Source organism: Gymnoscopelus braueri (assembly GCF_963280865.1).
Source record: "Gymnoscopelus braueri genome assembly, chromosome: 21".
In the NCBI taxonomy this organism is placed as follows: domain Eukaryota; kingdom Metazoa; phylum Chordata; class Actinopteri; order Myctophiformes; family Myctophidae; genus Gymnoscopelus; species Gymnoscopelus braueri.
The window spans coordinates 27,012,283-27,024,911 of NC_137623.1; the positions used below are offsets into that span (position 1 = coordinate 27,012,283).

At 38.0% G+C, this 12,629-nt stretch overlaps 1 protein-coding gene across 1 annotated transcript; it reads right to left on the minus strand.

Annotated features, from left to right (window-relative positions):
- Positions 1–1,022: 1,022 nt before the first annotated feature.
- Positions 1,023–6,964, minus strand: rpl7 (ribosomal protein L7). Its single transcript, XM_080417134.1, has 7 exons — positions 6,929–6,964; positions 5,556–5,664; positions 4,462–4,628; positions 3,699–3,836; positions 3,046–3,155; positions 2,056–2,274; positions 1,023–1,077 (listed from the first exon to the last, which is right to left on the minus strand). The coding sequence occupies exons 1-6, from the start codon at positions 6,940–6,942 to the stop codon at positions 2,066–2,068; spliced, it is 747 nt and encodes a 248-aa protein (XP_080273260.1). The 5' UTR covers positions 6,943–6,964; the 3' UTR covers positions 1,023–1,077; positions 2,056–2,065.
- Between the last annotated feature and the right edge of the window lie 5,665 nt (positions 6,965–12,629).

Here is a 12,629-nt window from a genome sequence, read left to right on the forward strand (position 1 = left end):
AAACTATTTGCGGAGCAAATGCACTTGCAGAGTTGCTTACGCCAACAACAGCTGCATTTAAGTTGCAGATAATTGAAAATACAAAAAGTAGTGAAGTGTGGTTAGGTAGGGTAAATGATATCTTTTTTGTTTTGTTAAAAGGTTAGAGTACTATATTCTGATAGTAATCATTGCTAGAGTTTGTTCGGTCACAGGATTCTCCAGCTCTTTAGTAAACAGACTATAGTACATTTTCAGGTATGTGACAACATTTAAGCCAATCAGGAGAGAGCACTGAAAATGCATTTTCTGTTTAATTAAGCGCTGGAGATACATGGGAGACTCCTTTTACTGTACCAACACTCAGCAATGAGTACTATCAGAATATAGAGCTATTTAACACCAAAGTAAATCACTTACCCTACCTTTAAGTGCATTAGGGTGGTTGCAAAATGTCTATCACTACAACCTAAAAGTGCTGTTGCACTGGAGTCTAGTCAGCATAGGTGGGCACTAGAGACATCTGGGCAACTTGAAATTGGACATTTTGTCCAATGTTAATATAAAATATTAGAAATAGTAATAGAAAAATGGTCTTAAGTAATATACTTGATGTGAACATGCACTGTACATAATTTTCAGACTTTATTTCCATTTTCACATTTAGGAAAAAACAGCCAATTTAAAACGTCACTGCAGGCTCCTTGTGTCTTATATAGACATTATTTCAGTCCAAGTTTGGGGGGAAATGCATAATAGAATCAATACTTAACCATAGAACTGTTTAATGTCTCAAAGACAACATTAAGCACTGCTACCACCATTGTGTACCTGGCTGTAGCAGTGCTTGTCTGAAGAAACTAATACCTCCCTTGGCCACAGGGGAATTCACCTGTAGGCTAGTGGTTCAGATGTTTGGCTTTAGTGTTTGCCCCTTCCTGCACAGGAAACCCAGCATTAAATACCAAGTAAAAGTACAAAAACAATATTGCATTCCATCACTAGACGGCACAATCACATTTACAGAAAAGACTAGAGCAAAGTTCTTTATTTTTTTTATCTTTTTTTATTGTACAGACTCCAAGTCCCATAGAAAACCTGCAACAGGAGGAAAATAAATGTTAAAGGTCAAAATGCCAAAAACATTCAGACTAAAATGCAGAACACAGTAAAATGTTACAACTAAAATGGGCTTCAAAAGCACTGCTGTCAGTGTGTAAAACAAAAAATAGAATTAAAAAAGTGTTTTGTCAAGCTTTGGGTACTAAAGTGAACATAAGTATAGACAAATGATATGCTGTGCTTTTAGAAAAGCAACTGCTATTCCTAGAACATGACAGGTATATACACCTTCAGACTTGTCAGTTGTCACCATTAATTAGTCAGACTTTACAAACACCTATTTTAGGCAAAAACTCCTTTACAATGAAGCAACCAACAGTGACTATAAGACAGCCTCACTATGAACTTGTATAGAACTCGTGAGGCTCAATTCACCACCAGGTTGTTAAACATTCAGTTTTGTTTAGGTCAGACCTGCAATCATGTGACCTGGATTCTAACAGACATTTGATAGGTTAACTACTTAAGGGGAAACAACATTAATAATGTGTATGCTTCATTTAGGCGTTACCATGTACCAGCATGGATGGCGCCTGTACAATTAACTTCACATTGGCACAGACAAATGAAATCACACCCCCCACAATTAACGTTATAACTTCTTTCTGTGCCTGTAATCATGTGTTTACCAGTCAAAATGTTGTGTGTGAAAAGGTCCATTAAGCCTACCCTTACAGCAAATTTGAGACTAAATGGCAAAGATGTGGTTTCAGACAAAATTGGCTTATTTTTCAAGTTATTCAGCATAGTCGATAAGACGGGGAAAGAATAGTATCATCATTAACCACATCCAAGAAGCCACTGCCAACCCTATACTACTTGTTCGGACAATCCTTGCCAATTCTAGAAAATATTCAGCTGCTCACATGGCAGAATGTCACTAATCCTACATCAGTGGCCATATTGTGATACTTGTATATTCAGTGTTTTTACCAGCATTTTGCTCGTGCTCACCATAGACATTTTAGTTCATCCTCCTGATCATTCTGTTGATCTGGTCCTCCCTGTTGCCAGCATCTCCACCCTCCACAAAGTGTGTGGTCTTCTTGTTCATGCCACCACGGGGAGATGACAGCTTGAAGGGCCACAGGAAGTTGTTGGCGTACTTGAAGTTCTTTCCGACTGTGTAGATCTGATGGATGAGGTCCTCAATGCAGATCATGCCGTATTTGCCTGCAGAAAGATGTCACGAAAAATAAAAACGGTGATCAATGATGTGGCAGAATGATAGTTTATGCAAAAACAAACATTTAATTAGAAAGGTCATTCTTTATCATTTCAAATTAATAAATTGCCCTGCCACTCACACTTCAATGTAAAGCAATATCAGACCATTAAAACAGTCAACATTAGTTTAAACTAGATTGAAGCTCTAAATTGATGGCTATAATTGTCTTGTACATTTTTAAGCACACAAAGCAAGTTAGACCCATTAAGGGATTTATAAACTAAATTAAACTCTGTCTTAGGACAATGCAAACTATCAGGAAAGTTGTCAATCATAAATATACTAAGTTACGACCACTTGACCACTCGTATTATTGCATTATATGGCTAAACTAACCATTGCAAGCAGCCTAAAAGTATATACTATAAGTAAGACGAATGTTCTAGGTCTGCCCATTGATAAAATAGCCAAATCTTAAGATTCTTTACTGAGATGTGGTTTCAGACAAAATTGGCTTTTCGTTAAGTCGTTTCTCACCATAGTCGATAAGACGGGGAAAGAAGATTATCATCATTAACCACACCCAGCAGTCAATGGTTACAATGAATGGCATGTCAGCATGGTTTTCTTACATCATGCTGTTGAATTCTACCAGCAGAGCTGAAATGTACTTACAGTATACTGACCTCTTTATGTAAATGAATGCCATGGACGTACAAATTAAATATTTTGGAGGGGTTTTCTAACTGGCATGTAACCTTAATGTTAATCCTTACCGAGGGCCTTGTCAATAAGGGCGTTGTCTGAGAGGGCGAGACGCGTCTTCTTCACCTTGCCATGGCCACGCTTGTAGATCAGCTCACGCACTGACTTCAGGTTGGGGTATCTGAGAGAAGCATCATGGATACACTGTTATGTAGGAAAGTGTAAAAACTCAGCATTTTACATTACAATGGCTATGCATGTCAATACTAACCTACTTTGGACTTTTCAGAGCATCAACTGCTAACAATATGAAACCATAGAAAAATTTAACATTCAGTTTTACATCACTATATAGAAATATCTACCAATGCATGTAGAATTGAGTGCAGCACGTTGCATTTTAACTTTTGTTTTTGTGGAATGTAGTTTCAGACAAGATTGGCTTTGATTCAGATAGTGTTCACCATAGTCGATAAGATGGGGAAAAAAGACAGCATCATTAACCACATTCCAGCATCAGGCACATCACTTTGCAACACGTCATGTTGACACGTTTTAAAATGAGCATTTGACAGCATGGCCAAAATTTGCAACAGCTTTCAGTCAACCCGACGTATCCGTTTCACAATTGGCCAATAAAGACCAGAATGAGACTACATGCCTTCATTTCCAGTTACCATTAACACATTTCCACAGCTGAAACACACAACATATGCAGCCTTACCCCCAAGCAATGTAGGGCTCTGCAATCCTCAGCATGTTGATTGAAGCCTTGTTCAGCTTGACAAACACGCCGTTGAAGATCTGGCGAAGACGGAGCAGCTGCAGAACTTTGCGGACCTTGGGACTGACACCGTTGATACTAAAAGATAAACGTTCTTTGATTAGCGTACAATTTATTGAATGCAGTAGTCGTAATAAAATGTTGATTGTGGTTTCAGACAAAATTGGCTTTTCGTTAAGTCGTTTTTCATCATAGTCGATCAGTCGGGGAAAGAAATGATCATCATTAACCACGTTCCATTAGCAGTGCATGTCAAGGTCATTTGACAAATTGATAGGGGTTATGCAGACCAAGGATGCAGGAAGAGTGGGCGCCTGACCATGGTAGGCACCTCAATGTTAATTGGGTATTTTTTTCCAAATTGTAAAAAGAAAACTTTAGAAAATGGTTTGAAGTAACTTGATGACTAATGATTTGAACATGCACAGTGCATCATTAGACCTAGATTTAACCTTAAACTTCTCACGTATGTCCATAATGACTGGCTTAGCCAATAGTTTCATGGCATTGGTCGTGTTTCAATTTGTAGCAACATTAGGCCTTATATCAAAATGTTGGAGCACGCGCACACATTTTATTTTTTTACATTATGGGGGGAAAAATAACCAATTTAACATTGTGTCCACGATGTTTCGGCGGCCACTCTTCCCGTTACCCTGACAAACACACCATGCTACTCTGTCCATCAGGGGACAACACTCACCCTCTGATCCTGATGACAAAGGCCAGTTTAGGCTCAGCAGGTACATAGTAGTTCCCCACTTTGCGGGCTGTGCGCCCCAAGCGGACCTCACGCCTGTACATCTCCTTGTACTCCTTGTGATACTTCTCGGCCCTCTTGTAGATCAGTTTCCTGGTCACTTTGCGAGACTGATGACCCAAGACAAGAAGACACAGACTGTATAACTCCACAATTACCATCTCAACAAGTATTTAAGATTAGTGATTTCTAGACTGACATGCACATCCTTAAATTAGGCAACAAAGGTTGGGGCATCGGATTTAACATTACAATCCAATGGATCTGCCATGTCAATACTAACCTACTATGGACTTTTCAGTGCATCACATGTTAACAATACGATCCCTCAGAAACTAACTTAACAAATGCTAACTAAATTTAACATTCAGTTTTACATCACAGCATAGAAATGTTTACCAATGCATGTAGAAGTGCAGCATGTTGCATTTAAACTTTTTTTTAAAGGTGGAATGTAGTTTCAGACAAAATTGGCTTTGTTTCAGATAGTGTTCACCACAGTCGATAAGATGGGGAAAAAAGAGAGCATCATTAACCACATTCCACCGAGTCATGTTGACATGCTTTAAAATTAGCATTTCATTTGACAGCAGCATGGCCAACCAATCCGTATAAATAGGCAGCCATATTGTTAAGAAATTGAGCCTCTTCCTTACTTCTTTCACAGGTGTTACCAATGACGGCTCTGTTCCATTCTGGTATAGCAACAGAGACAGGGTGCTGATATTATGCATGTTGGCTCACTGGAAACACTGCTACACCAGCAGTGGGTCTCAAAGGTGGTTCCTTGAGGGTGGTTCCAAATGGCTCCCATACGGGTGTGTAACTCAAGAGTGTACAAATGGAACCAAATGGACCATTTGTACACTCAAGAGTTAAGGGGGTAAAAAGTTTGAGAACCACTAAATGTAACAGCCTTCATTAGCATCATTGGTAATACCCGTGAAGGAAGGAAGAGGCCCAATTTCTTTACAATATGACTGCTGTGCATAAAGCCATTATCAGCTGACTAATGTTAATTCTCTTTCCACACATACCTTTTTGTCAGCCAGAAGCTTCTTGATGCGCACAGCCTTCATGGTGGCAAAGGCCTTTCGCCTTTTCAAAAGGCTCTCAGGGACCGCCGGGACCGCCGGGACCTTTTTTCTAGTAAAGGGATATATTTACATCACCGTATTAGAAATATATACCAAATGCATGTAGAATTGAGGGCAGCACGTTGCATTTTGACATTTATTTTGTGGAATGTAGTTTCAGACAACATTGGCTTTGATTCAGATAGTGTTCACCATAGTCGATAAGATGGGGAAAAAAGACAGCATCATTAACCACATTCCAGCATCAGGCACATCACTTTGCAACACGACAAGTTTTAAAATGGCACATATGGTGCATTCATCACTTTCGCCTTTCTGCGTATTGATTGAATACATAATTAGCAGTTGGCAAAAAAAAGCACAAGTACAGTTTAATACAAGGTCTGCTAGGAGGATTTTAAACTCATGAAAGCCTATAGCTTGTTTCCATTGGGGTCATTTGTTATAAATGTGTCGAAACAATTACAAACATACATTATGCAAAATATCATAAACAGTTTGAAAACAAATATGTGCAGTAAGCAGTTCGAAGGGGGCCATGCTTTGATTTTTACAGGGGCCAATTCAAATTGCAGCCACCTGTAAGTACTCTTTTGGAGCTGTTTTGAAGGGGTGTATGGATTTACACTCCTTTGTACAACTCGCCACCTTTGATTAAAATACATTTCTATATTCGTTATTATTATAGAGTATTCCCCATATCTTCCTTGGCACCTAAGCTTTACTGATAGCTTTTAGGAAGGCCACTCTTCAATCCCTTCTTAGTCTTTTTGGCCTTTCCGGCACATCATGTTTTGATTTGTTCTTATCCATATAAACGTACCGTTTTCCTTCCCCATTTCTTTGTATCACAAGTTTTAAAAATATATGTACAAATAAACTCAACTTAAATTAACTTAACTAAATTACGAGGCAGCATAGCTCCTACGGACGTCTTAACTAGCTAGCTAGTCATTAGCCGTCGTATCAGACAGCCTTCTCTACACGTTTTGGAGCGGTTAAATAACATTATAGACACCGACATGTTTTATTATTAGTGCGAGTTTGTTTCACTGCCATCAAGTAAAGCCACTTAATCATGTGGGGAAAGTAGGAAGACAAGACATGTTCTGGTCTGATGGTCGGCAACTTGGCTAACACGTAGTGATCGGCAAAGTGGTCATAATAACGACATTTGAGATCAAATTCCGCGGCGATATTGTTAATCCTGTAGTGTATACGACCTAACCAAACTCTATCGAGATAGAAAATAAACATAGATGTTTGTTTTATTGGTAGATGGACTTAGATTTGGCATGGTAATAATCACTCACTCTGCGTCCGCCATTGTGTCCACCGAGAAAGAGGGAAATCCTTTTGCGCATGTGTGAGTTATAAGCATTAGGACCCGCACATGCTGCCCGTCGAGCTGCCTGAATTATAATTACATTTTAGGCAGCGGTGGAAAAAGTACTGTTGTATGTATGTTTTACGTTTTAAGTAAAAGTGTCAATACTGCAATGTTGAAGTATTAAAGTGACAAAAGTTATAAAATGTATAAAAAAATCTTGAAAATAGCAGATCTAAAAGCAGGTAGATGTAGATCGGCTATTTTCAAATGGCCGAAATGTATACAGAGCTGAAGTGGTTAATTTATGTTTTGTAATAATAATCAAAATCTACAATTTATTAATAACTAAAGTTTTCAAATAGGTGCAGTGGAGTAAAAGTACAATATTTGCCTCTGAGATGTATGAAGTAGAAGTAAAAGTACTGAAAATTGGAAATACTACAGTAAAGTAAAAGAAATATCTCAAAATTGTAGGCCTACTCAACATTACTTGAGTAAATGTAATTAGTTACTTTCCACCACTGCCTAGACTTGATATGAACGTGCTAAACTTTAAATATGTTCTGCTATCTGTAAAACGGTTACTGGCTGATTAGATTACCTAATTTCTCACTGGGAATGTATTACATTTTTATTTTTTAAATCTTGACATTCTTTCACAGCCCCTGTCATAATGTGGTCACGTGACACGTCAACAATAATTGAGTTATGTGTTCAAATGAAAAACTTTCAGCGTAATGAAAAAACAGTCTATTGGTCAGTATTGGAAATTAGGCAATATTATAATATCTCGACTAGGCTACTTGCTAAATCAATATTAAACACTCTAATCTACAATATAAAAAACATTGAAAAAGTAACTATGCTGGTGTGCTGGATGCAGTGAGGGTCATTGAGGGCACCCCTCAATGATTACTCAATTTATTTTACTTAAGTAAAAGTATCAATACCCTATTCATCAAAAATGTGGAATGCCCTACCAAAAGGAGTAAAGGAGTGTAAAACCCTACTCACTTTCAAAACTGCCCTAAAGATACACCTTCAGGAGGCTGCAATTCGAAAATGGCCCCTGTCTGAGTCTTAACCTACCCCCCCTACCCCCCCCCCCTCCTTCATTTTCCTCTTTTGTATATATATATTTGTTTTTCTCTCTTCATACAAGTAACCTGAAAGCTGATTGTATGACATTCTGTATAGTAGTGTGTATATCTGTCTGTCTCTTATGTCATCATGATTTGTGTGCATGGGGTTCTCATCTTAAACAAGCTGCGTGCTTAATGAGAGTTCCAGTTTAGTAGACCTTGTATTGTGAATTTGTACTTCTATGTACTGTTATGTACAGTCATGTACTATCCTCATGTCTTACTAAATAAACTACATCAATCAATCAATCAAATAGTCTGTTACTTACAAGTACACGTTCGGTATTCAAGATCTACTTTGAGTAAAAGTACAAAAGTATTGGCATCAAAATGTATCATGAAATCTACAAAATAACTAGTAACTAAAGTTATAATAACACACACGCACGCACGCACGCACGCACGCACGCACGCACGCACGCACGCACGCACGCACGCACACACACACACACACACACACACACACACACACACACACACACACACACACACACACAATGTTACTTTACTTTAGTAAGTAACATTATCATATTTGCCATGACCACCACACCAGACTTTGTATTCAAAATTGCTACAGAGGAAAGGACTCATTATTAAGTCCTCCATAATAGTCCAGGGGCCAACACTGATATTTTCACAAATTGGTACCACCTAAGGTGACCGTAAAGTTTTTGTATTTTTGTCTTCCTACATGTCTCTAGTTTATAATTTGGTATGATAACCCTTCCAATCTTGTAGCTTAATGGCAGTTATCACTACCTACCCCTATAGGAAAATGTGATGTATGTGAATCATTTATATGACTTCTAGACAACATTTTTTGGAAAGCAATGGTCTTATAAACAGTTGGCCCTGAGGTGATTTTACCAGTTGAATCCATTTCTGCTGAGGAAATGTTGGTATTGTGCATATTTAATGAGATAATTTGCATATTTGAACACATTTGTGGAACTAATTACATGATAAATACAATTACAGCTAGATATTTCCAAAAGTGTGAAATGTATGTGAGAAAAACATTGTGGAGATACGTTTGTGACCTACTGGCAATGTGCTCAAGCAATTTGGTGCGGATCGGCCCAATGGTTTGCGAGATTAGCTAGGACAAACTGCTACAAGCTGTAGTTGTAATAGCTGGAAGGGATCATAAAGATTGTGCAATTAGTGACAAGTTTTAGATTTTTGGCATGGTGTTAGGTGAGGGTGTAAGGTTTTCAAAAAAAAATGGCGCCTTTCCGGAATTTAAAATGTCCTAGATTGTTAGTATGCTATTTAGCATGCCCAATAGTAACATAATCCATTGAAAAAAGACATTTGTATCAATTATTTGGGGTTCAACCATACTGACCCTTCTAATATTGGAGTTTCTGCATGCATACCGGCCACTAGTGGGCCAGCCCAACTTGTATGCGGTGGTTTTTGAAAACCTTACACCCTCACCTAACACCATGCCAAAAATCTAAAACTTGTCACTAATTGCACAATCTTTATGATCCCTTCCAGCTATTACAACTACAGCTTGTAGCAGTTTGTCCTAGCTAATCTCGCAAACCATTGGGCCGATCCGCACCAAATTGCTTGAGCACATTGCCAGTAGGTCACAAACGTATCTCCACAATGTTTTTCTCACATACATTTCACACTTTTGGAAATATCTAGCTGTAATTGTATTTATCATGTAATTAGTTCCACAAATGTGTTCAAATATGCAAATTATCTCATTAAATATGCACAATACCAACATTTCCTCAGCAGAAATGGATTCAACTGGTAAAATCACCTCAGGGCCAACTGTTTATAAGACCATTGCTTTCCAAAAAATGTTGTCTAGAAGTCATATAAATGATTCACATACATCACATTTTCCTATAGGGGTAGGTAGTGATAACTGCCATTAAGCTACAAGATTGGAAGGGTTATCATACCAAAATATAAACTAGAGACATGTACGAAGACAAAAATACAAAAACATTACAGTCACCTTAGGTGGTACCAAAATCTGGCTTGGCCCCTGGACTATAAAGAGTTGGCTCAATAGCTGAACAGCTGGATTGACCTGATTATAACCATAATTTAGTTGAATTGTATCTGGTTCCATATACCCATGATGTTTGTGTTATTTTAGTTGTCTTTTACAATGGAAATTGTATTCATGTATTTATTGATTTGATTTGATTATTTTGGCTTCTGTAATAATATCTGGCCCTCACCTGCCAACCACCTCAGTTTAATAATAATAATAAACTTTATTATACACACACACACACACACACACACACACACACACACACACACACACACACACACACACACACACACACACACACACACACACACACACACACACACACACACACACACACACACTTCAGACATATACTTTGATTATTTGAAAATAGCCGATCTACAAGCTCACAACGTGTTGCGAAGCGATTCGTTGTGAGCTTGTAGATTGCTGTTGTCTAACGTTTCTTTAAACATTTTGAAAACGTGTGAAATGGAACATTCTGCGTAAGGAGTACTTTTACTTTTGGTACTTTAAGAACATTTTTATGCCAATACTTTTGTACTTTGTTTTATAATACCAGACTTTTACTTGTAACAGTATTCTGTCACATTTCTATTACATATTCTTTATTGACACTTTTACTTAAATAAAACAGTAGTGGTGGAAAAAGTACTCAAATGTTTTACTTAAGTAAAAGTAGCAATACCACATTATAAAAATACTCTGTTACAAGTAAAAGGCCTGTGTTTAAAATGTTACTGAGTACTAAAATGTTTGAAAATAGCAGATCTACAAGCTCACAACGCGTCGCAATGTGACGGGTTATGAGCTTGTAGATGTATAAAATAGGGCTAAAGTGGTTAATGTATGTTTTATAATATAATAATGTATATCTGCAAAGTAATTAGTAACAAAAGTTATCAGATAATTGTAGTGGAGTAAAAGTACAATATTTTCCTCTGAGATGTAGTGGAATAGAAGTAAAAGTATTGAAAATTGGAAATACTCCAGTAAAGTAAAAAATACCTCATAAAGGTACAGTACTTGAGTAAATGTACTTAGTTACTTTCCACCACTGCATGTGAGTACTTCCTCCAGACCTCCACCACTGCTTTATTGAGTGATGCATGCATAACCCATTGTTCAGCCTTCTTTGGATACAGGGTGGAAAATCATCCATCTATTCAACAGGTGAGAGTTATGCACTAGCTGACAGCCAGAGGGCGTTCACGCTTCATTTTCCAGCCCGGGTCATCCCCAAAATGGAAAGAAGTTTCCCTTCCTGAACCATTCATTCCATTACACAGGAAAATCAACCCTGGCTATTTCAGGCGGCACTAGCATCCAAATGCAGTATTGCATTATGAAAATAATACAGCTGTCTGATTATGTGGAGCACACACACACACACACGTACACACACACACACACGCACGCACGCACGCACACGCACATGCACATGCATGCACGCAGCCACGCAGGCACACACGCACACACACGCACACACACACACACACACACACACACACACACACACACACACACACACACACACACACACACACACACACACACACACACACACACACACACACACACACACACACACACACACACACACACACACACACACACAGTATGATTGAGTCATGTGGTGGGTCCATTAATTTGTATTAGTCAAGTTTATTTAAACTTATTTAAAGCATCATACAACATCATTTAGAAATTAATATGTGTCTTTATTGGTTAATGTCCACCCATGGAAACAGATCATTCCCCAAATGAATGATTTACAAAACTCTAATTCAAGCCTACTTACCTTTCAGTTCGGACTTTATTTATTGTTTTACTTTCTTTTTTACATGACAAACTTAGAAGACAAAACAAATACAAACGTAAGTCTGTCCGAGAAGCACGGGTGTAGGCCTATATGTTTATGTTACATCATATGAGGTTTCATTTTCATCTTGATGTTTTTGAGACATAAATTGTTTTTTAAACATCAGGTAGCGCTTAAAACTCAAAATTGCAGAAATACGATTCCACTAATAATTTGTCATTCTGTGTCTTAAAACGATCAATTGTCTTATGCATAGGCTTTTAGTAGCCCAATCTTGTAAAGTGTATTTTTTTGTAAAGTGTATTGTTTTGTTAAGTGTATATTGTAGGCTATTTTCTTTTGCCCAAAGAAATGAGTAGCACATCATCCAGCTACCCCCCCCCCCCCCCCCAACTAAACATATAACACCTCGAAGTGTATTCTAGCCTTGTGTTGTTTCCCCTAACCTATTGCTTTAGGAAATGGAAATGAAAATGGTAATTGTTGTGTAAAAAACCCTCCCTTTCTCTGCATCACAGCGTCTGAGTCTCGCATCATGTGTAGTCTGTGAACCTGCCGCTTCATTGTGACAGGCGCTCAACATGCAGTGTTGCCATGTTTGCTTATTATAAGCGACTTTGGGCTTGTTTTTATGTAAAGTTGCATATTATGAAACTGGAAATATTGGTTAGTTGTGGGTTGCGTTTTTTTGGGG